The 26,079-nt window shown below is 37.2% G+C and overlaps 1 protein-coding gene and 1 pseudogene across 4 annotated transcripts in view; one reads left to right on the forward strand and one right to left on the reverse strand.

The window, feature by feature from the left end:
- Positions 1-26,079, reverse strand: part of TRAK2 (trafficking kinesin protein 2) — a 67,568-nt gene that overhangs the window by 28,802 nt on the left and 12,687 nt on the right. For 3 of the 4 annotated variants that reach the window (XM_077154693.1, XM_077154696.1, XM_077154694.1), the window contains exons 2-3: positions 8,621-8,907; positions 3,317-3,511 (exon numbers count right to left, since the gene is read on the reverse strand). In XM_077154693.1, the coding sequence (XP_077010808.1) occupies positions 3,317-3,511; positions 8,621-8,711 (286 nt within the window). In that variant the 5' untranslated portion in view covers positions 8,712-8,907. Of the gene's footprint in view, positions 1-3,316; positions 3,512-8,620; positions 8,908-20,126; positions 20,228-26,079 lie in introns of those variants that run through there. The other variant, XM_077154695.1, reaches the window with a different exon arrangement.
- Positions 11,641-24,776, forward strand: LOC143675845 (creatine kinase U-type, mitochondrial pseudogene; annotated as a pseudogene).

Here is a 26,079-nt window from a genome sequence, read left to right on the forward strand (position 1 = left end):
TATCACAATTACTGAATTTAAAAAGACTTCTAATTCTAAGGAGTTCTAATCTTTCATCACTTTCTAAACCCCGCAGCATAATGAAAGCTGCAATAGCTTCTGACCAATACAGATCAGTCCTGAACTTCCAATCCCTTCCCCAACTCCAATATGAGGATATTTCTACAATACAAAAAACTGTCTTCAAAAACACTGAGAGCAAAAAGGAGACTGGCGATACCATCTATGGCAGCCTTTCTCAGCTGGATTCCAGGAGAGAATTAAACCCTACAGATAATGATTTCAGTGACCATTCTCAATTCTCCCAAGGATAGTACAAAACCAGTACATGCACAGGTGACAATGTACTCCATTATATAATAGATACCTTAGGGGATACGGGTTATCTTTCTTTTGGAACTGGTTGAGAAGAGTTGATCTAGGGGAATTACAATCAGCTAGCCTCCATGATATGGTGAATGCTTCCTGGACATATCAGTTATATTTCTTTTCTTACCAATACACGTCGGTGCTTTTGATGGCAGAGCTTGAGGAAAAGTAATACCTAAAGTAATAATTTATATAATTGTATTTCTCTGCAGAATTGTACACCCTCTCTAATTCCTTAATTTCCCAATTAATGTCAGTGACATGGCCACTTATCTTTGGTTGACAATGCCTTACGCCAGGTTCTCAAACCTGAGACTGCATGAGAATCACCAGGAGGACTTATCAAAAACACAGACTCCTGGGTCCCTCTCTTGGAATTCCTGACTCTGCAGAACTAGAACAGGGACCCAAGAATTTGCATTTCTAACAAGCTCCCAAGTGATGCTGACAGTGGGTCCACATTCTGAGAACTATTGCCTTAAATAAAACACTTCTATGAGCAATTATTTTTACGTCTCTTTTTTCTTATGCCTTAGGAAATGGTGAAGGTGAATTCCCTACTCTCAAAGAAAAGGTAGGTACGGTTTCTATTTTCAGTCTTTACATGAACTGATGGTTCATTCTCTCACAGTGTGTTCTACTGGTTGAAGTGCATATCCCACAGCTCATCCTGGGGACCCTGGAGTAACGTATTCTGCAAATAAAACAGTATTCAAGATCTTAAACTTTGCATGTGTGTGGGGTAAGGAGTAGGTGAAATTAATTTTTGGGGCCCACCCACTGCTCAAAATGTTCTATTTTTAAAGCAAATAGTTTCTTTCTGTTTGTTGGAGGCTGTGGAGAGCAAACAATTCATGTGAGATAGGCATCACACCCAAAATACTGCCGATGTCTCCTTCCAAATCTCTTTTTTTTCTCTTTCCAAGTCTGTTTCAATTTCTTTCATTATATATTATATAAAGAAGAAAAGTGTTTCTGCCTCTACCACCACTTTTTATTAGTTGTCAAAATTTATTTTAATGAGCACAAGTATCCACTGGGATATGAGGGTCAGGGCACATAATAATTATATTATGAGAACAGAAAATTGTTTTCACAGGAGAACAGAAAATTGTGGCAAAGAGTGAGAGAATGTTTTGTATATTGCTTTTTAAACCTTGATCAATTTGCTAAGTAAAGAAAATTCCTTATCTTTTACATTCATAAGGTACAAATTCACAACATGTGAAGTTTGTTTATATTTGACCAAACCATCAACCCAAAGAAATAATAACATTAAACATTCAAACTGAATTATAGTGCAGAGTTAAGGTATTAGTGGACCAATTACAATGCTAGCTTATTTGCTTCATGATCTTAAGTATATTATATATAGTTCAATTTCCAAATTCTTGAAATAACAATATTATTATATCCTAAAGGGATAAGATAGTTTTCTAAAACCTTGGAGTAAAGTTCTATATTATCGTATTAATTTCAGATTTTAAATTGCTTCTTTGAACATTATGATTTGTTTGTATGAAGTCTGAACACCCAAATAGTTTAGAATCTGGCAACTTTTATTTTCTAGTCTCTTTACTTAAAATTCATTCTAAAAGTAACTCCATCAAATCCTGATCTTACACATCTTTCTAGATACAATTCCACTTGCCCAGTGGACAAAGAATAAGTAAACTAAGGAGCACTGTCTGTGTAACCGTATCACAATAAATGCAAATTAAATTGTTCCGGATGAAATTTCAGTCTGACATTTTCTTCTCACAGATTTAAAACTTCATGGAACAAAGGGAAATGGATTGTTTAAAAAACAAACCTTCTAAAAACACATTTTCCAGAAAATCCCAAACAAGCAACTCCTGAAATTATAAAATTAAGAAACTGTTAAGAGCTTTAACATTCAGCTACTTAAGAAATATTAAGGACAGAAATACAGTTTTATTTGGGCTTTCTGATATCTAATTCAATTTAAACTATGTTTACTATCGTTTTTTTTGAGTACTTAAGTAGTCTGGTTCTAGGAAACTACCATTAAAATCAAGTTAATGATTATGAAAATGAGTATTTCACAACAATCATTCTTTAGTTACAAAGTGAGTTTAAAAACACTGAAGCACTCACTGGGAAGATGTCTACAACCTGATGCATGAAATCTCATATCAAATTCAACTTTAAAATAATTTTACAAACATATCAATGCTGAATTTATAGAATTTTATAATATACTCTAATGGCTACTATTGCACACAATATCTTATAGTGAATGAGTAAAAAAAAAAGGTAAGCTCAGCTTTAACTGCTGGTTTTTGGATTTGATCTAATGCGTTTGATTTTATGTAAAGTAAGGTCTTCAGACTTTTATCATAAAGTTTAAAAACCACTCTGTTGCTTTTGTCGTTTCTAAGAGCTTGGTGCAATAAGATGCATTTCTATGACAAATCTGGCTCAGCCACTCACTGAAATAGTCTTTATGGAACCTTAAGTAAATAATGAAGATTACTATATAGTACGTACTTACTACTCCTTCGCAATATTTAAACTACTTTTGTATCTAAGAATTACGGTTCTTAATGAATTGTTAAAGAATTCTTGGCATAATTCTTCACATTGTGTCCAACAGGCAAGACAAATATTTTATTTATTTAAAGTCCCCCTTTCTACTCAGTCGAAGAAACTATCAAGTAAAAGATGTCAGAAATGGAAACATGTGAGTATCCTTACAACCTTTGACACTCAGTCATAAGAATAAAAACTTTCTGCATTCAAACATAGCACAATTAGAATCATGCCTAATTACCTCTAATTTTCATTTAATGCTGTTAAATCAGTTCACATTAAAGTAGGTATACAATGAAAAATAGTTATAAATATATTTTTAGAAATCCGTACAAGATATCCATGCCCTTTATTTCAATGGACAAACTCTAAAAGGGTCAAAAAAAACACTCACTCATATAACGGAAAGTCTCTTCAGCAAGGACTGGAGAGAGGGCATCAGATGCATTTTGGTGCTGCTGTGTGGACTGTGTCCAGTCTTGGTTTTCATATAGAAAGAGAGAATCCACTCTTAGCTTATACTGGGGTAGCTGATCTTCTAGCAGGCTCACCAGCTCAACTTCAGGGAGGTCCTCATTGGAGCAGACATCTAAAGGGAAGATTCCATGTAAATGAGTCCAATATATTTCAATTTACCAGGCTACAAAGAAAATCTGTTAAATTAGTTCTGTGAAGTAGGACACCCAAAGAAACATTAGACAGAAACATTTTGCCACTGGTTTTTATTAATATATCCTGGTACTATGGTTGATTTTTTTTTCTAGGTTTCTTTAAGGTAAGGACTTCTAAAGTAAAAATAATGCCACAAATTTTAATTATACCCCCTAACTAAAAATATACTGCTTAGTGAATATAACTATGCTTTAAAAGTTTAAAATTAATTCATGTAAATTTCTTATTTCCTCTTATAAAAGAGGTCTGATCTCAAATAACATATGCCTAGAGAAAAAAGAGCAACACTAGCAACCAGCAAAAAATAGTCAGTTCAAAAGAGCTAAAATTATATGCTCTATGATAACAGAATTTGAACTCAGTGGGAAAAGTCTTTGACATCCAAAAAAATTACATTCTAGCATATTCCCAGGAGGCAGAAATTAAAAAACAACAAAAGAAAACATTAACATTTACCAAGCACTGGTGTATTATAAAAGCGGGCATATTTTAAACCCTAAATATGTAAGAAGGAAATCAGAAAGGGGAGAAAAAAGCATTTTGTCTTAAAATCTTCCCTAGCCTTCACAATATAAATTCAGTATGATGTATTCCCTAGCCTTCACAATATAAATTCAGTATGATGTAGTGACAAACAACATCGATGTCTCAGTTTCTTCATCTGTGAAATGGAGATGATGACAGTATCTGGCATCTACCTCCGTGGTTGGTGTATGGATTAAATGAGATAAATGTATGCAAAGTATTATATTAAGCACAAGGCATAGCACATATTGGAGGAATTGTCTAAGTGGGAGTTAGCTTTATTATTGTTTCACTATTGAGTTTTCAGATCTAGAGAGCAGATCAACTCTAAGGCTGCTATAGCATCTAAATAATTACAGAACGTTAAAGATGGAAGGCACTTCAGGAACCATTCAATTCTTTCTCCTGAATAAGGAACTGAGACTTGAGAGATAAATGACTTGCTGAAGATCACTAAACTTGTGCTTTGATTTCCTATCCAGCACTCAGCCCACTCAAACAGAGGGTCACTTCTTGTTATTCTTTGTTCATCTGCTTATAAGGCAAAGGCTAACCATTTGTCCTCTTAGAAGAAAAATTTCTATATATCATGTCTCTAACATATAAAATTAGTGCTATACACTTAATTCCCCCAGGTACCTAGTCTACTTACTGTTCTATTTTTTCACTTTTAATATTGGAAATGGCATGGGCTATGGCATTAGACTTAGCTTCTAAACCTGACCCTTCCACTCATTAGCTATGGAATATTGGACATGTGATGTATCCTTTCTGAGCTTTAATTTCCCCCATACAAGGATAGAATCAGAGAATCATCTACCTCCACACAGTAGTCGTAAGGAGTAAATGAAGTAACAAACAATGAAGGCACCTCGGGTAAGACTTAGCGCAGCACAGGTACTCATGGAATACCTTTCACACCACTACTCTCTCACCTGCAACTCTCAATATACTTGGGCTTTTCTGCCATTATGTTTTTGGTGCTCCTGCAGTCCTGTTCCCAATACTGCCTATCATTTAACACCTCTCAAATTAAGCAGTTTACAAAAGGGAGAGTTACTCCTTTTAACCTGCTTTAAAATACTAAGGCTTAAAACAGGGAAAATACAGGATGTCACATCAACCCTCTCACTTTTTAAAGAGATCTGGTATTTCCTTTGTGGGCAGTATAAAGAAACAAGTTCTCTCTCTGGCAAAGAGAAGCTAAGGACATTTAAAAAAGTTTTTAAATGGCAAATTTTAAACTTGTACCTTAATAATGGAAATTTAATAATTCAATTACAACGGTTAGCAATAGTAGATACTCCTGTTGACCCAAAAAAGAAAAGCAGTGTCTTCATAACCGGAAAGAGACAGAGACAAGGTACATTTAAAGGAACTCTCAATCCTTACCAGATCTTAGATAAGAGCCCTGAAATTACAACCAAATTTGTTTACTACAAATTCCATGTGATTACCCCAACATTTTCTGTCACAATATATCATATACTGATTGTCACTGTACTATTTACAGAAAGAGAAGCTGACTATAAATATATGCAGAGCTAAGAACAGATGACTAGACATTCAAAGAATACAAAGGAAATAAAGACTAAAAGTAGCATTCATTAAAAACTTCCTAATCTCTAGAAATAAAAAAAAAGGTATTAATGAAATTTTGTGAAAATTCATGAACAGCAATTTCCTACTTCTAAAAAGTAATTTTAAAAATGAGGGTGTGTGGCATTTCCCTGGAACTCTGGGTACCTATGTGACACCTAAGACACAGAGTTGGAATTTACAGCTTTGAAAGCCAGCATTGTTACATACAACAGCTGTTAAAGAAAATAAAAAAGAGATCAGTCTTCAATTAGAGATAAGAACAAAACCGATCTGGTTGAGACTAAGGTAAATCAGAATACAGGGTAAAGGATAACAGTGTCTGTATTTTAAAACTTTATCTAAAGTATGGACCAAAGGAAGAGAGGTTTATTTTGTTCAAAACTTAAAGCTTCTGTAGCATGTAATCTAACTCAATGTGTCTGGATAGTTCATTAAAACAACCCAAATATATGGAGCCCAGAATGAGAATGAGTGCTTGTAACTCTGTATAGCTTAATGTAATATCCAGATACATGCCAGAGTAGGTTGGGTAGATAATAAAAAAATATTGGCAAAGTCCTGTGAGGGACTGGAGATGAAATATGGAACTATTAAACTTTCCCACCTGGGAAACCCCGGATACTCTCTTAAACACTAGGGACTCCCAAGTCAATAGGCCAAGTCCTTGATCGTGAGGCTTGCTCTTATAAAAGTTATATCTGTAGCAGAAAGCTAAGCCTACCTGTGGTTATGCCTAAGAGTTGTTTCCAGAGAATCTCTTTTGTTGCTCAGATGTGATCTCTCTTTCTCTAAGTCCAACTCTGCAAATAAGATTATTACCCTCTCCTTTATGAGGGACATGACTCCCAGAGATGAGCCTGGCCCTGGCACTATGGGACTGACAATGTTTTCCTGACCAAAAGGGGGAAAAGAAATGTAACAAAATAAGGTATCAGTGGCTAAGAGATTTCAAATGGAATTGAGAGGCTATTCTGGAGGTTATTCTCATGCAAGCTTCAGCTAGATAGCGCTAATTGCCAAGGTTTGCCAAACCTCAACCAACATCATTCCTGTTGACCCTAAAGAACATCCAGGGCTCTGTCTGAAATCTTTCAAAAGTTGCATGCACTAAGTTCACTCTTCAGAAACCTAAAATCCTCAGATGGTTCCTAGGCCAGTAAGTCCTGAAACCCAGAGGTGCCAGTCTCTCCAAGAACATCAACAATTTCATCCCCCAACTCATATTGTCGACCCTCTTTTTCAACATGAAAAAGTCAGAATGGGCATAGCCCAAATATTCTTAAAGACTGGGAGAAGGATGAAAGGAGAAGGAGGAGTTAAAACAGAGAAATGAGGGTTTAACAAATGAGTATGACTACTGAATGATTATATTGATATTTCTTTCGGTCTCCAGCATCTTGGAGCAGCTAGAAGGAAAAACCTGAAATTGTGGAACTGTTACCCACACCAAACTTCAAAATTTATCTATAACTGCTTGTTACAATGCACTTTGAAATTTACTGCTTTTTTGCATATATGTTACAGTTCACAATAAAAAATGCTTAAAAAGTAATACAATTACATTGAAAAGAATAAAATGCAATGCTCCATATAGTTTCAAGCAAATAAAAAAAGGAACTTGGAGAAATAAAACAACAACAAAAAAATCTCAATAAAGCTGATACATTTTCTTTTTTTTTTTTTGACGCATTGGAGATGGATGGATCTCAGAATTGAGAGTTTTTTATTTTTGGAAGTTTAAACTAAACTTTGAGCATTCAGAGATTTTGGGATTTAGTCTTACAGAAAGGGGCTGTGAGCCTGTATCTATGCTTATATACCCTGTAAGTCCTGAGAGTCTCTTATGTGCCAGGTACTGTTATTAGATGTCTGCAGGGCATAAAAACACTAATAACCGTGGCCATGCCCTATGGAGATAAAAGAGTATGGCATAGTTTCTGCTCACCAGGTGCTCATATGTTATAGGGAACTCAGGTATAGACAAGGAATAGCACACAAGGCAAATTTTGATAACGCCATGTACTGGTTTGAAAAATGTCATGTACACCAGAAAAGCCATGTTTTAATCCTGATTCAATCTTGTGGGAGCATATTCAGCACTGCAGGCCGGAAACTTGATTAGATAATCTCCAGACTGTGGGTGTGACCTCTGACAGGATGGAGATGTGACTCTACTCATTCCAGGTTAGTTTACTGGAATCCATTAAAAGAGGAGATATTCTGGAGAAACGACAGAAATGACAGAGCTGATGGAAACTACAGAAGCAACAGAGAGAGCCAACAGAACTCCAGAACAGAGCTGACACAGATGCCAACACTAGAGCAAAGACATGGATGTTTGGAAATGTTTGGAATCCAGCAGACATAGTCATGAGATATTAAGTAATCTAGAACCTGGAGAGAGACAAGGGAAGCTGAGAGATGAAAGCCAACCCCAGGGAAGCAAAGTGAAGAATCCCCAAAGGACCACATCCTGAAAGCAATGGCGCTCAGGAGCAAGGGACCAGCAGATGCCAGCCATGTGACTTTCCAGGTGACAGCACTGTTTCAGAACCACTGGCCTCCCCTGTATTATCTTTCCTGGGAAGTCTGTAAGGTATCTTTCCCTCGATACCTTAGTTGGGCATTTTTATAAGCTTAGAACTGTAAACCTGTAACTTATTAAATTCCTTTTTCTAAAAAGCCATTCCATTTCTGGCATATCGTATTCTGGTAGCTTGCAAACTAACACACCATGGGAGACCAGGAGATGGGGAGATTAATTCAGACTGTCTGTGAGCAGGTATCTCCTAGAAAGGGAGGTTAGGCTTTCTTATGGAAGGTTTCACATGCCGGACTGAGGTATTTGCATTTTATCCTGTAAGCAATAGCACTCTAATATTTATTAAACTGGACTCACCAGTGATGCTCTCCGAGTCTCTATGATTGATATTCATGAGGTTTTCTTCACCTGTTGGTGGTGTAGTAGTGGCATTCTGGAATTGACTCATGCAGGATCCTTTCTTGCTTTGGTTGAAGACAGCTTTGGTATGAGTCAGAGTAAAGGAAATCCATCAAGCCATTCAAAAAAGAAATGGATCTGGTCATATGTATGTTTTTTCTTTTAAAAAAATTTTCTGATGAGTCAAATGACATCTGGAGCAGTGAGCGCTGTCATGTGATTATCATACTTTGGATAATCGCGACCTAAAACAAAGGACACATCAAGTGACTTCAGAATTCAGCATGCTTTTTAATAATAGCAGTCCAATTACCTGGGAGTCTGTAATTAAGAATGTTTTTCTAGTGATACACACAACAACATGGATGAATCTCAAAATAGTTACACTGGATGAATGAAGCCAGACAAAAGATTTATGATCTCATTTAAATAAAATTCTAGAAAATGAAAACTTATCTATAGTGACAAAGCATTGCAGTGAATGCCTGATATTGGGGGAGGGATTACCAAGGGGAAGGAGAAAAATTTTAAGGATGATGAATATGTTCACATTATTTTGATTGTGGTGATGGTTTCACAAATGTATACTTATGTTAAAATTAACCAAATTGAAGATATTATGTATGTAGTTAAATGTGGGTTAACTACAATTCAATAAAACTATTTGAAAAAAAAGTTTTTTAGGTAATCAACTCTGTAAAGCAAAAATAATAACAACACATGGGGGCGTAGTCTATAACATATGTAGAGGTAAACTGTATAGCAATAATAGCCCAAAGATCAGGAGAGGAAATATGGAAGTATGCTGTTTTAAGGTTTTTATACTATACATAAAATAGTGAAATATCTTTTCAAGGTAGACGCTGTTAAGTAAAACCATAAAGCAACCAATAATACAACTCAAGAATTATAGATAATAAACTAACAAGGGAAATAAAATGGAATAATATAAAACAGCATTTCTCAACCCAGTACTGTTGACATTCTGGGCTAGGTACTTCTTTTTAGCATACCCTGTAAGATGTTTAGCAGCTTTCCTAGCCTCTACCCACTAAATACTAGTAGAATTATATCCCCTGCCACCTCCCCCTGCCCCAGGTGTGACAATTAAAAATGTTTCTAGACATTGCCAAATGTCCCCTGCAGGGCAAAATCGCCACCAGTTGAGAACCACTGATATAAAAGACACTCTACCTCACTCAAAAGAAATAAAAATGTAAACAAGGAAATATTTTCACCCATTAGATTAGCAAACATTAAACTTTTATTATATTCAATGTTGGAGAGTGTAGAGAAAGAGACACTCTTACCACGCTGCTGAGAGAAGTGCAAATTGGTACAAGCTTTCAAAAAGGCTCTTTGATAATAGGACCTACCAAACTTTAATGTGCATATACCACAGGCCAACAATTCTACCACTAGTAACTTACACCATGGACCTACTCATAAAGTATGCCAAGATGTAGACATAAGAATGCCCATACAGGATTGGCTAAAAAAAAAAAAAAAGGCACATATATAGAATTGGACTGAAAATGGCCATAAAAATTGATTTAATATTTTGGGCTGCAGCAATACTTTCGGTTGCAGCACATGACTCAGTTGTATCAAGTTCAAGCTGCTGAGGAACTTTAAGGGCTGCTGCTTGAAAGGTTCAAGGGAAGTTTTTCAAGTATTTGAATGCAAGATTACTGATACACACAGAATAGTTTTGCTCTTTGTTTCTTAAGGTGGTGGCAAGGGTAAATTTTGAGGTGTCAAATATCTGTACTCTTTATCTGAGAACGTTATAACGCAGTCCAATAATTGGTACACCAGAATTCCCATTATATCAGCCAGTCTCATTCTGAAACTTGACAGTTTTGATAAAAAACTATAATCTTGGTCCACATATGCCACAAGATATGGCTAACAGCTCTTTTAAGTAGGTTAGTTTTTTTTTTTTTTTTTAAAGGAAGGAAAGACAGAGAAGGAAGGAAGGATGAAAGGAAGGAAGGGAAACATTTTTAAACATTTTCTTGTTTTATTATATTTTGTTTGTTTGTTTGTTTTTTACATGGGCTGGGGCCGGGAATCGAACCGGGGTCCTCCGGCACGGCAGGCAAGCACTCTTGCCCGCTGAGCCACCGCGGCCCGCCCAAGTAGGTTAGTTTTGTTTATAATCCCATTCTTTTGGTTATTCGAAAGATTATGCTTTTATGGTGCACTCTTAAATGTTGCTGATTAGGCATATATACCTGCATTAAGCAAAATATCTGCACATCTATAATAAAATGTGAGGCTGCCGTCATTTTGTTGATACACTAGAGAACACTTTAATAAATAAAGGTATCTGATTTTTTTTCACTATTTATGGGTTTTGTATGACCAGTGGTTTTCCAGGGATTTTATCAACATACTTAAAAGGATAAATTTTATTGTATAAAAATTATGTCAATAAACATGACTTTAGAAAGTTTACCTTCTCTGGTATCTTAGTGGTGCTGCTGTAGTGGTCCCTAATTAAGTTGCATAAAATTTCCTTTACTAGATATTTCAGGTAATAACAGTATTCCTCCGTTACTTGACACAGCTTCATTTTCAGTTAATCATATCTGTGGTTATGTCACTTTTCCCTTATTAACTCCATTGTGGACACAAGGTGATGAAAAAAGTTACCGTGTACCCTGCCCCCTCCATTAAGGGTACTTTGGGTTTCTTGCAGCATTGCTCTCTACATTGGCCATTTCCCATGTCCAGAAAGTTTAGAATGCCCATGGCCAACCCTGGGTAGCCAGGAAACAGGGTGGGGCATGAAGTGAGATTCCAGGTGCCGAACAGTTAAGCATAGGTCAATCTCAAAGCTTAAGGCTGGTGGAATGAGTTGTACACGTTGTCCTCTTTTCCCTTGGGAAATTCAAGGGTACTTCTGAAAGGAATATTGGTTAGAGTATCATTTGTGAGACTCATTATTTCCCATAGCTAATGGGAATAACGACATGACAGTGCCCCTTGCACTTTGCCCCATGACCAAGGGTATTTCAGACATGAGCTGAGTAGTGCCATCTTGCCTGTGGGCAAAAAAATGCCTTTCAAATCCCCTTCCTATGTCATAGCAATATAGAAATGGTGAATATCTTGATTAAAGAATTCTTAATCTAGCACCATCAAAGAAAACAGGATAAGTAATTACAGTCAGTTTCACGGTTCTACAAAGCTAACCTTCCCCTGGTACAAGGCAGGCCTATGTTTAGCTAAGCTGAAGCAGAAATGGAAAGATGCCAATATGGCAACCAAACCACTCGTGTACTCAAGCTCCCTGAAGAGCAGCAAGTGTGGGGCTGAATAAACTTTTTAAAAAGGACTTTAGTTCCAAGTGAGTACATTTAATATGAGTCTTTAGATTACTGGTTTTTATTTCATTGAAAATATAAAATCTTATTTGGAATCCTAGTCACTAACCCCCCAGACAGAGATGTGACTTGCCTAATATCACCATAATGTAATTGACATCGATATTGACACACCTATTAGCCCAGGAAGTTTTAGGTCGTATAATTTGATTTTCAAGAATGGGCATGTCCTATAGGTTTTTGTCTTAGGAATAAATTTTTACAATTCAAGTGAATATTCTAAGATAAAATACTTTTTGAGATTCCTAAAGCCTTAAAAATTTGTTAATATTTACTACGCAATTTTCCGGGAGACAGATCATTTCTGCCTTTATAGAACTTACCCAGTGACATATCTTTCAATACATTAGATGAGGCTGGTTAAATTTTCTCAGTTGACTTCTGTTATGGGGGATAATCTAACTTAGTATCTGGGAGGATATCCGAAAGACCCAAATGTTAGGGTTAAGTAAAGAGATTTTATTTAAATCCTATCACCATATTTCAAAAACGACTTGGGGTGGTTTTTGAACTACATCAATGCATTAGTTAGAAGAAGGAATAAAAGAAGAGCAGGAAATAAATCCAAGCCATTAATCCTCAGCTTTAGGCACCACCTATTTGGTTCTAGGAATAGGAGTCTGACAGAAGAAGAGCCAGCCAGCCCATTTGGACAATCGAATATAGCTTTAAAGTGGAAGATGGGGTGGTGGTGGGGGTGGGGAGAGGATTGGAGGCGTCTGCATTCTAGGTTCCCTTCTTGGGACCCAAGCGAGAAGATGCTTTTTCCTCCTGATTTCTTGTAGGAATTAGAACAGGTGTCAGGAAATGTAAGCATCTAGCGGGCTCTAGAGACGTGAGATCAGTCGGCTAGGTTACCTCTGTGAGCCTCGGCAGACTCTACTGATAGTTAAGCTAAAGCCAAAGTAACAACTTTTGAGTAAAGCCATGCTCAGGTTGAACAGGTAAATAGCCAGATATGTATTTGAGAGGATTTTTTTTTGGTAATTGTTAAGGTTGGCTTTCTGAAATTTTCATATTCATAACATTCTGATTCCAATATTTTGTGATAAAATTGCAGTTTATCACAATTTGGGGTTATGCAACCCTGACTTGAAGGCTCCCTGGTAGAGTTTACACTGCAAGAGACCAATTGAATTAAGGAACCACTGCACTGTTGCCAACTGCACTTCCAGAGGGACAGCACGGCACCAATCTGTTTCAGAGAAAATGAAAAAGTCCAGTCACATCAGTTTGGTGTACATCATCTGGGTTTGCTTCTTCAAACAGCAGAATATTATAGCTGATGGAACGGAGCCTAACACCATTAACTTTTCCAATTGGACAAATGCCCTGACATTGTCCCTTTTGAAGGCAGAATAAAGCCCATTGTATATTTTATAAGCCTCCCATAATGGAGAAATATGTGAAACTCTGAGAATCATAGAGTCTAAAACTGCATTCTAATATACTAGTCACTTAGCTCAAGTAGTTACTGATTATTTGAAATGTGGCTCGTCCAAATTCATATGCACTAAAAACTGAGTTTTGAAGAATTAATATATTAAAAAACAGAAAAATCTCACTTTCAGATATAAGACCGAATAGAAAACAACAAAATGGTGGATACACACATGAAATATTATTCAGTTGTCAAAAGGAATGAAGTTCTGACGTGATTACATGAACGAAACATGAAGGCATCACATTGATGAAATAAACTAGACACAAAAGGATAAATATTGTATGATCTAACTTATATGAAGTCTGTAGAGCATGCAAATTGATAGCCAGAAACTAGAATAGTGGTTACCAGGGGCCAGGTTAGTTTGGTAGGAAATGGGGAGTTAATGCTCAATTGTTTCAGAGTTTCTGTTGCGCATTATGGAAAAGTTATGGCAATAGATGGTGGTGACAGAGATACAACTTTGTATATAAGTTACCAGAATAAAGGAAAAAAGCCATGGAACTATACAACACAAAGTGAACCTACTGTAAACTGCTATAGTTAATGGTATAATACTGTCTTATCAACGTATCAAAGGTACCACATTAATGCAAAATGCTATAGCCAAACTGTGAGACATTTATATGAGACCTCTACTTTCTGCATGATTTTTCTGTAGTCTTATAATTGCTCTAATAATTGAGTATATCACTTTTTATATTATATGTTAAATGATAATATTTTTGACATTTGGTTAAATAAAACATTAAAATGAAAAAAATGATTTCATAATGTCACAGAGAGCTACAACACACCCAATATATGTGCATACTTAAAAATTTAATGTTTCAAAACAGTTTAATCTGTTATCAGTTAGGATCTGTTATCAGTTAGACTGTTTAATTTTAATTATAAGCTTAGCTTTAATCAAAATAGTCTTTACTAAATAGTTTCTATTTTTGGCTAATTTATTCTCATTCTCATGCCTACATGTTTACAGGCACTGTAAACATTCAATATATAATAAATGGGTTACCCTCAAGAAGTTGAAAGGAAAACAAAGACAGAAAGGAGACTGAAAAATGGTCAGTAAAGGAGAATAAAGAAATACTCTCAGTAAAGAGTAGGGAAAAGAGTTTCTGAGACAGTACAGGCAACCAAATCAGACATTATAGCAAAGTCAAAGTGGAAATCTGGCTTAAGAAAATGGATAAGGAGCCTTAAAATCAAATGGTGACCTTCCAGAAATTAGTTCAACCAACAGGTTGACAACAAAGTCAGGGTGCAAGGAGTCAAGAAGCAAAATGGAGTGGAGTTTAGTGAGTACAGACCAACATTCCTAACACTCAGATTTACAGATTTCCATAGATCAGTCAAGTTTCAAACTTCTGTGGTTATTGGCATAGGATTTTCCTTTTTACCATTACTTCATAAATGAAATGTCATTTTACCAAAACAGAAAGAGGATATAATAGTATAAACAGCAGTCTTTCCCCCAAAAGGAGGAGCCTATAAATTTTATTGCTGGCATGATAAAAATTTAATGTGTCTGTATTTGAACTCAGATTTTAATATGCAAGTTTTATTTTAGTTTAATTACATGTAACTATTTTCTTGAAACGAATTTGCCAACATAGGAATCTAGACTAGCAAGGGCAATGTGAAGTAAATCCCAAATGTATTTAAGTACTTTGATTTAAATCCCAGTTCTCAAAATTCATTTTCATATTTGTCGTGGTCAGGTTCATGTGTCAATTTGGCCAAGTGGTGGTACCTGTTTGCCTGGTTGGGCAAGTGCTTGCCTGTCTTTTGCTATGACATTTCATAGAATTAAACCATGATCACATTGGCTACATCCACAGGTGATTCCATTTGTAATAAGCCAAGGGGCGTGTCTTCTGCCATGAGTGATGCTTAATCTAATCACTGGAAGTCTTTTAAGAAGGATTCAGAAGAGACAGGTTCTCTTCCTGCCTTGGCCGGCGACCCTCTCCTATGGAGTTCGTCCAGACCCTCCACCAGAATCGTCAGCTTCACTGCCTGCCCTACAGATTTTAGACTCTACATTCCCACAGTTACGTGAGACACTTTTATAAATTTTATATTTACGAATATTTCCTGTTGATTCTGTATCTCTAGAGAACCCTAATGCAATATTCCATGATCAGTCCATTGTATACTAACTGAATTGTTCCTCATGTATCTTATTATCCAGAACTGCCATTCCCAAATCTTGACTACAAAGAGAATGGAACTAAATCAAATAAAGATTAACCCCCAGAACTTGGGAGGAAGTAGAAAGCAACATCCTTATAACAATCACCTTGTGCGTGAATAAAATTGCAAACTAGGGATTTTGCCAACAAAGAAGGGGAGAATGATGAGTCTTAGATAGGTAACCAAACACATCTGCTACATAAGCTTTTATAATATGTACAATCTTTATCAGGGTCTCTTGAGTTATAATACTCTACAGACCCAGATATAAATAGAAATTGCAATGCAAATAGAAGAAGAAACCAGTTAGTGTGTCTCCATTGTTTTTTAAATCTCTTCTATTGTGCCTTTCATTCCCCTAAGGTCTGCAATTTGTTTTTTCAAACTTTCAAGTTTTGATGTTTGCCCAATGTTTTCATGTCCTTCATCTCTTTCCTCAACTCGCTGATTTGATTTTTGATGTGATTTTGCATGTCTGTTCATCCTTGTTTAGTTTTTTCAACTCCTGTATTTCATTTGAAATGTTGGTTGGTTCCTTTGACTGGGGCCATAGCTTCAATTTTCCTAGTATGACTCGTTATTTTTTGCTGGTATCTAGGCATTTCATCTCCTTAATTAGTTTATCCTGGAGGCTGCTTTCACTCTTTTACCTAAGTTTTCTTTATCTGTTCTTTGGCATTTAGTTCAACTTATTCTAGACTTTTAGCACACCTTTTGTTTACTGATCAGAATTTTTCAGCTCCTGTTTTTCTGGTTCTTGCTCTGCCTATACAGAACCTTTCTTTGAGGAGGGACTCCCCAGATATGATTGATCCCAGTCAGATTTTCCCAGACCAGACAGGCCCCACATCTCAGGAGGTGGGTGTAATCAGTATCAAGTTTCCCTGAGGGTGAGACCCAGCAGGTTGTCAGACTTTCCTATGAAGCTTCTAAACTGTGTGCTTTTCTTATCCTGCCCTGTACATGATGTTTGTCAGCCAGTAGCTTTCCATCAGCATAAAAGTGATGTGGTACTTTTAATTCTCAGCAGCCTCTCCCTGCCAGCGGCGAGGTTGAGACAGAGGCTGAGGTAGATAGGGAGCTTAGATTGCTTCTGTTTTCCAGCCCCTGGGGCCTGAATTCCCTGAAGGAGGGCAGCCACTTGAGTTGAGTCTGGTCGCCTTTTCTTGGGAAAGATAAACCCCTTAGGGGATTATCCTCATACATCTGACTACCTGTCTCTCAGACACGTCTTAATTCCACCCCCTTGTTTGGGACAGTGCTGAAGCCTGAGAATGCCTGCAGTTCTATCTAACGAGCTGCTAAGAAGTAAAAAAAAGAAAAAGGAAAAAAAGCCTCTTCAGAGCTGGACCCCAGCTCCCTGGGTTTGCCAATCAAGCACCAAAGCTGGTACAGGGCTCTGTGTGTCCCCAGGTTCTATGTGCTCCCTTTTCTTGGGGCCTAGCCCTTTTCCAGTATTTTGTACTTATTCAAATAAAAAAAGCCTCTGTTGTTTGTTTTTTCTGTCAGCCCCACCACCTCTCTGTGGGGGTGGGGGTGGCTCTGGGTTCCATTAGTGCTTACTCCATGGTTATCTATACTCAGGGCCTGTTTTCAGCAGTCTGAATTGTTAATTAATCCCACAATTGGAGCTTGGTTGAGCTAACTACCTTGCTTCTAGTAGAGTCTGTTTCTTTTTCCCTCAGGGAAGTAGCCTGCTATTCCTGTGGGGAAGGGGCACTAGCCTCAGCAAGCCTGGGAGACTTACAGCTCTGTGTGGGATCTCAGCCATTCCACCTGTTCCAGACTGGTATATGATGTGTGTCCAGTCACTGAAGTCTCCCCAATAGCTGTTCCATATAGTTCCTTGCTATCTACTAGCTACCCTGAAGGACTAACTAAATTCCACACACTCAGTACACCTTGTCCTGCCCTGCCCAATATTTCTGTCCTTTTTTTTTTTTTTTTTGCATGGGCTCCACACACTCAGTACACCTTGTCCTGCCCTGCCCAATATTTCTTTCCTTTTTTTTTTTTTTGCATGGGCAGGCACCGGAAACCAAACCTGGGTCTCCGGCATGGGAGGCAAGAATTCTGTCACTGAGCCACTGTTGCACTGCCCCCAATATTTCTTAAGTTTCTTGCTCAACAGTCAACTCTCAGCCCAGAATGATGACCATGATAGAGTACAGAATAAATACAGTCTGAAGATTATTTCTGAATAGTGTTCCTGTAGAAAGAGGTAAGGGCTAAGAAACTGTATTCCTGGCAATAAAGTGACAAATGCCATAAAGCTGGGACTATTGAGGGAGATTGTTACTGAAGCTGATTACCTCATGAAATCTGGAGAAGGTTTGCTTATAATAAAAAGTCAAACTGAAACCAGTACCTTTCACCATATCATGGTAGCTGCATTAGTTTCCTATTGCTGCTGCAAGAAATTACCACAAATTGAGTGGCTTAAAAGAACACAGTTGTATTTATTATAATCTTGTAGTTCTAGAAGTCAGAAAGAGGAAAGATTTCACTGGACTGAAACCAAGGTGTTGGCAAGGCTCTGCTCTCACTGGAGGCTCTAGGGAGAATCCATTTCCTTGTGTTTTCCATCTTTTACAGCTGCATTCCTTGGCTCATGGCCCCTTCATCCATCTTCAAAGCCAGCAGCATAACAGTTTCAAATCTTTTTTTTCTCTGATTCTATCATCACGTCACCTATTTTCACTGGCAAATCTCTCTCTGCCTCCCTCTTACAGGAACACTTAAGGCTCAACCTAAAATGAAGGATAATTTCTCTATCTCCAGGTCCTTTACTTAATCAGATCTGCAAAGTCCCATTTGCCATATAAGGTAACACTGTGGGCCAATATTTAGCCTACCACAGTGGTTAAAAGAATGGATTCTAGGGCTAGACTGCCTAAATTTGAATAATTTATATGACCTTGGAAAAGTTACTTGACTTCATTTGTAAAATGGGTCCAATAAAACAGGGTCTACCTTGTGGGTTATTATAAGGATTAAATGAGTTATGTGATTATAGTAAAAACACCTACTTTAGAGGGTTATCAAGGGATTAAATGACATTAAAACTCTTAGAACAATGCTTTGGTATATAGTAAATGCTATGATAGTATTAATTATTTCTACCACCACCAAACAACGTTATTGTCATGTGCCTTACACAAAGTTGGGCAGATTGTGAGGCATTCTCTTCTGTCCGATGGCACCGCCTTCAAAATAAGAAGTTCCAGCCCTTTGGCAGTTGAGTTAGTCTAGTGCCATTAATCATTCCCCCTCCCCCCCGCTTCTTTGATGCATGAATAAACAGAAAGCTTACAGAATCAGAGTTCTAAATGTAGCAGAAACTAAACTATGGCACCTCTATTCTTGGTACTTCATTTGAGTGCTATCTACTTTCTATGCTTGATCTTTATTCAGTGTTTTTAGGAACAACTTAACTGTTTTTCTTTATAAAGCCATCCAAGCATGAATTATTTAACAAGAACCTTTTGCAATTCATGCACATCTAGAAGATATAAGTAAAAAGTGACCTATTTTAACAAGAATGAGACTTAAAAAGAACAATGAAAACATGCCATTGATACAAATACTGCTGGCAGAGAACAAAATGGCTAATAACTTAAATAGTTTAGCTCTGCCATGGAATTAACTGGTCACCAGTGAGTGCCTAAATATAGGCCCTGGGCCTCAAAAAATCTTGCTACTTCCTAAAAACAGGATACTCTAGCCTAAACAGCCTTATAGAAAAAGCTAAATCAACTCAAGGAAACTTCACCTAGTTAGGAGACAGAGCCTGGAATTATGGTAATTGTAATGATTTAATGAAACATTTAAATTAGAAATGTATTAATTTTTTAAATTATATAAATATTTTGGGGGATTAATTAAAACAGGAAAGTAGATTATTTCTTTTATCTGCTTCAATTAATATGGTCACTATACCACTGTTCAAAGCAAACAAAAATAGCTACTTTCTCCATCTGTTCATTCAATAACTGCTCAGTGTTCATACTGTGCCAGGCACTGTTCTAAACTCAGGGGATACAGCAATTAACAAAAACAAAACAAAAGCCCTGCTTACATTGAGCTGGTATCTTGTGATTGTTTACTAAAGAAGTACACTAAATTTTCTATACGATAGCTCAATTTTCCTTCAAACAATCTTATGAGGTATTATTATCTTTGCTTTACAGATGAGAAAATGGAGGCTCAGAGTTTGAATATGTTCCAGCTCACATGGCATGACTATAACAGACTCAGGATTTGACCAAAGGCATGATTCCAAAACCTGTTCTCTTCAACACCACACACTACATCATACTTTTCCAAAGTCCTTGTGCTCCTGACCAGTCCCTTCAAAATTCAGCAGTCTTGGTCTTAGCATATACTTTGGTTTTAGTCCTCCAGCCAGAACTGTTCCTGCAAAGCTCACCATGTATTAAGCATCTTCATTTTCAAATTATGTAACTTAAGGTCCAACTCCTCCTCTCTAGATCCTCCAACTTGCTTGATCATTCATTGCCATTCTTCCCTTTCCAGAATTCCTGGAAATCGGCATACATGGGGTGAAATTATTTTAAATATCATACCAAATACATTTTCCACTGTAAGAGGGGTTCATTGTAGCAAAAAAAAGAACACTTAGTGTTGTCCAACTTGAGTTCATCTATTACAATCTGTATAACTCTTAGCTTTCTGTGTCTCAGATGATTTATAAAATGGAGGCTTTTATGGAGACTAGAAAGGAAACTTCTAGTTGTTAAGGGCTTCACAAAATGATTATAAGAGTTCTTTTTTTTGGTCTAATTTAATTTCAAGACTCATGGTTTTCCTTGATGTAATATATGACTACCTCTATGATTAGTAAATGGAAAAAAATCAGAATGAGAAGAAAAACAACATTTGAAATTATTATTCGCATTGTGACAACACAGACTAGAGATATTTTGGAGAATGTGATCAGGGTCAAAGGGAGTGAGTTTATAAATGTTGGCTGCTGGTCTGCATATAGGATGTGGAGCAGTATCAATTACCAACTTCAGAAGCAGCTCTTTTAGGCATGGCAATCTAACCCCAGAAACAATAAGCTATGCAACTGTAAAACGGAAATAAATTTACAATATTTGTAAAGTAAATAGTAGTTTTGCTTGCTTTGTTTGTTTTCAAATGACAGTGACTAATTTTAATGTATCTGGCTACAAAAAAACCCACAGGAATTAAAAATCAGATACTGAATCACATAAAGAATCCTTTATGGCTGCAGTGCTAAGAGCAGGAAAAACGGAAGTGGGAATGTTATCACCAGATCTGGATAGCAGATCACATGAAAGCAGAGATCATGCACAAACATTAAGTCCAGTCGCACTCGTGCCACAGTAAAATACATTGGCTACATCCAGCACAGCTATTTTACCTAAAGCATACTAGGAAGAAGTGGGTTTTGTACACAGCAAATATTTTGTCCCTCATTTTTACTGATATTCAATTTAAAGACAACTAGGGTTTTTGGAAAGCTTTACTTAGAAACAGGTTGGATTCCAAAAGGTTTTTTAATGCATTTGTTTAGAAGTCCAAAATCATGAGCAAAATTTAGGCTTATTGGGCCCACATTTACTCCTAGAGGATATATTTGGGGCTTCTTATTTTTAACTGTCTAATTTTGTTTACAACCACTATCTGTTGAGGCAAGCAACTCCTCCCAGTCACAATCTTTACCAGCAGGAGAAAGGAGGGAACCTTTAGCAGTCAAGGAATTCAGAGCTTCATCTCAGATTAGAAAAGACCTTGAATCCATGGTGTCATCTGTGGTTGGTGATAAACTTGACAGGCAGCACTTAGCTTTTAAGGTCCTGAATTCTTAACTGTCACCTGAATTAACCTTTGATTAAATAGGCACCCACTTCAGTGATGATTCTGTGAGGAAACAATTTCAGGCATTCATATTTCCTCACCTACAGCTGATTGTCAATTGCACAGGTACATCTTTTTTCACACATCACTGCACTTCATAATCATTCTTATTGTTCAGTGATATATCTTATATATATATATATAAAAACTTTCAATTTTTATTATTTCTACTTTTGTGTCCATAAATCAATCACCATCACTACTTTTATGGACAAAATGGGGTTTGTAATGTTTATAAAATATTTCAAAATTAAACATTCAGCCTACAAAATTAATTAAACAAACAGCCTAAAAACAACAATAATGCCTGAGTAGAAAATGACCAATTTAATTCCCTACACCTCAGTTTCCTCATTTGTAAAATGAGATAGTACCTATCCTACAGGGTTGTTTATGGATTAAGTAAGTTACATACAGTAAGCATTATATTCATTTTAAATATAATGAAAAAGTAAACTAGATAAGGAGATTGAATTGCAAGCTACAAAAAAAATACCATTTCATGGTACCTGGTTATGTGGATTTAGAGGATACATGATTCACATCAGAGCCTACCCTTCTACGTTGTTAACTGTTCTCACTTCAGAAAGCATGAGCTCTTAGGCTGGCTTTATACTCTCCTCTAGAAATGCCACCGAGCAATAGTTCAGGAGTTCTAACAGTTATTTATGCATAAGGTAATCCCTTCTTGTTACTAACTAATGGTCCTAGAGAAATGCTCTCTCATAAAATTTCCCTAAATAAAAAGATCTGGTGGAAATGTAGACTAGTGCAGCCATTCAAAGGACCCATCTGGAACTATTTAATCAAATTAAGTACACTCATACCCTAAAACAGACAATTTTGCTTTTAGGTAAGGTGTCTATTCCAAAGACTTTCTGGTTGTTAGCCAATAAAGAGACATGCTTGAGATTGTTCCCTGCAGCACCTCTGTTGTGATAGTAAGGTGGGGGTGGGAGAGGCTTATTCCCTGGAAAATAGATAGGTAAAATGGTGGTGGAGTCACACCAGGGAGGAACATGGCACTAAAAATACAGTGCTGAGTGAACAAAGGAAGAAGTGAAATGAGACAGATAGAGAGGGAATGTGAGAGGAGAGCAAGATGCAAAGAGGCACTTTATGCCACTGTACCCCCTTTAAGACAAAACCATGTCTTCTGTTTGTTCTGTAAGCCAATCTGGCTCTGATACACAGAAATCTAGCAGCTTCTGGTTGGTAACAGCTCCCATTCTAGGTCCAGCTTCCAATTTGCTCTCATTTCAGCATCAGCCTTGGACCCAGCTCCAGTCCTCAGACAGTTGTATCCTTCCTCCCCATTCCTGCCTTGCCTACCCTGAACCAGTTCTTACACTGAAATCCCACAGCCAGACCCCTACACCACAGCTGGTCCCTTCTCCTTCCTGCTATCCATCAGCCTGGGATTCAGGATTCTAGCTTTGGGCTGGAGTTAGACCTCCAGCCCCTGTGTTTCTCCTCTGCCTGAAACTGGTGCAAACCACCAGTGGACAAGAGAGACTATGTACCCTGAGCACTAAGTATCCAGGCCCTTAGCACAACAACTGTATGGCCAATCACTTGACCCCGACTGTCTATGCCTGGCACTTCAACTAGTATATCCCAACTGGCCTGGACAACCCTGGCCACCCCTTCAACAAGACTGTAGGGAAGGTGACTGGAAAGGCTATTAGGTGTTTTCTGAACTATTAGACCCTGTAATCTAAGAGTGACACAATGGATATGACCTCTGGATGATGAAGCACAACACAGACCTAGAGGCTAGCAAGATCCATTCTGTATACTTTGAAGAGAGGTAAGTATTGCCCTCAAGAGTCAGAATTGGCCAGAATATCTGGGGACTTGGTCTGCTTCCAACTTGTACTTGGGCAGTGATGCGAGGTGGAATGCTTTGTGGTGGATGCACTGAGTAGCCTGAAGGGTGACATGGCTGGTTCTTATTATGGGCTCAGTGAAATGATAAATGCTGGCAGCAGCAGCTCATTACTGGTCACTTTCTTCTTTTATTTTTTTTCCACTGTTAAAGCTGGGTATGTACAAAAGTCCAGACTTATTTCTATAACACCATACAAACACAAGAATATATACTTTCACACAATATAATTATAAATATTATTCTGTAGCTGGATTTCTTATTTATCAGCTTTCCATGATCACAAATAAGGATTTACATTGGTCATTTTTTACTATATATATATGTATGTATGTATGTATGTACGTACGTACGTATGTATGTATGTATGTAGGAAGGGCCATAATGGCTCAGCAGGCAGAGTTCTCGCCTGTCATGCCGGAGACCTGGGATCGGTTCCTGGGGCCTGCCCATACAAAAAAACAATAAAAAAAAATCAAATATATGTATGTATATGTACTTCAAATATTTTTTTATTATGAAATATAACATAGTACACAAAACCCAATAAATTTCAAAGTACATTGTAACAGTAGTTATAGACCAGATTCAGAATTTGGTATGTTACAGCTCCACAATTTTAGGTTATTCCTTCTAGGTACTCCAAGACACTGGAAACTAAAGTAAACATCAATATAATGATTCAGCAGTCATACATTTGTAAATCCTACCGTGGTCACTTCCTATTTGATAAGCCTGTGTCTCCATTGCTGACTGCAGCAGGAATGGCTGGAGAATGGCCATGCTCTTATGGAATCTAGCACAACAATGAGAAGAGGTGCTTGGCCTGGCTGAATGAGGAGGATCATACATGGGTCATTTCCTTTAAGAATAGTGGCAACACAAAGAATGTGTATGAAAGATATTCCTAAGGCCTCAAAGAGGTCAAGTAACTGATCCTGGAGCATGAGTGGGAGCTATGTGGAATGAGCATCAGGGATACATCTTGACCTGTCCCCCTGACTTGGGTACCAGAACTTCAAGGGAGAGTGTAAATCAAACTGCCCCTGCTAAGGAACGATAGCCATTTCCTAAAGATCCTGAAGAGCTGGTACTGGAAGAATAGACAGCTGCCACAGGCAATGTCTTTTATATCTCTAACTTAGACGAACTGGGCAAATAGGAGATGGAGCCAGTACAACTGGCCATCGCTGGAGTAAACTATTTTATCAAACCATTGAATGGTACCTGGAGAGAGGCCAGGATATCTGCATTCCTCCATCTCTCATCCACAACCAGCATTAACTTCCTCCCTGTCCCCTGCAGATGACTCACAATCCCCAGACTTCTGCCCATTCTACTTGCCCTGGAACAGCCCTCATCCTAGCAAAGACTCCCTGCTATGCTTAAAAAAGAGAGAGATACCACAATGTATTATATTTATAAACACATTAAAATGTTTGCCTTTGTGGGGAACAATGTGGAATGCGGAATGGGGATAAAAGGGAATTTAAAAAAAAACAAAAATAAAAACAAAAAACTATGGAAGTTCTCTGTTCTTTCGGCAGTAGAGTTATATAATCATTGTCGCATTCTTTCAATACCTAAAATCTGAGCATGTACCAGGACATATAAATATCTGCCGGAGGCAATGTATGCAGAACTAGAAATTTCTACAATGCAAGCTATGTGGGCACAGCTTCTTACAATTTCTTAAAAGGCCAAATTGCTTTTAAATTATACCCAGTTGCTCTAAAGTGGTGCAATTAGAGCTCATCTGTGGAAATGATAAAAAGAAGTGAGCTTAAACCTCAGTATAGACATTTTCAGGTGTTTGGTTACCAGGTAACTCCTTTTAAGAGAAAAATATTTTAGTTCAAAGATGACTCGAGTTTACAAGTGGTGCATAGTCAGCTACATTTCTTAAATGAAACTCTTTCCCACTTGACGAAAATCAGTCACAAAGTTCACCGTAAATTTCCATTCAGTTTCCCTCACTTTAAAATACACAAACACAGCACAACACACAAACAGGCATGTGTGTACCTTAGTTTCTCATAATAAAGTAATATGCTCATTTTTAAAAATTCAGGCACTTCATAAATATGAAGAATCAAATGAAAGTTACTTGTAATCTTTCACTAGGCAATAGAATGTTAACATGATCTTTAGCATGTTTATCTTTCCCTGTAATTGATCTACCTTCTCATTTTAATGATTACACAGTATTCAGAATGTACAGTTACATAACCCCTGATTGTTTCCAACTGAGACTTTCTGCCAATTAACAGGTTATCCATTTAAAAACTCAAGACTCCATAACAGGGGATCAGCAAACATTTTTGTAAAAGGCAAGGTAGTAAATATTTTAGGTTTCACAGCCATATCAGGTTTCTGCCACATTTTTTCTTTGTCGTTTTCTTTTTATAACCCTTTAAAAATATCAAAACCATTCTTCAGCTTATAGTACTAGCCAGGTATAGTTTGCAGACCTCTGATCTATAACCCTAAATCACTACAGAATACAATTTCCTAGTAGTGTTATCAATATCAGTTTTACCTAGGAGGATGTACATTTTATCATCTTAACATCTGACAGCAGAACTAC

Source organism: Tamandua tetradactyla, chromosome 3, assembly GCF_023851605.1.
Source record: "Tamandua tetradactyla isolate mTamTet1 chromosome 3, mTamTet1.pri, whole genome shotgun sequence".
NCBI classification, from domain to species: domain Eukaryota; kingdom Metazoa; phylum Chordata; class Mammalia; order Pilosa; family Myrmecophagidae; genus Tamandua; species Tamandua tetradactyla.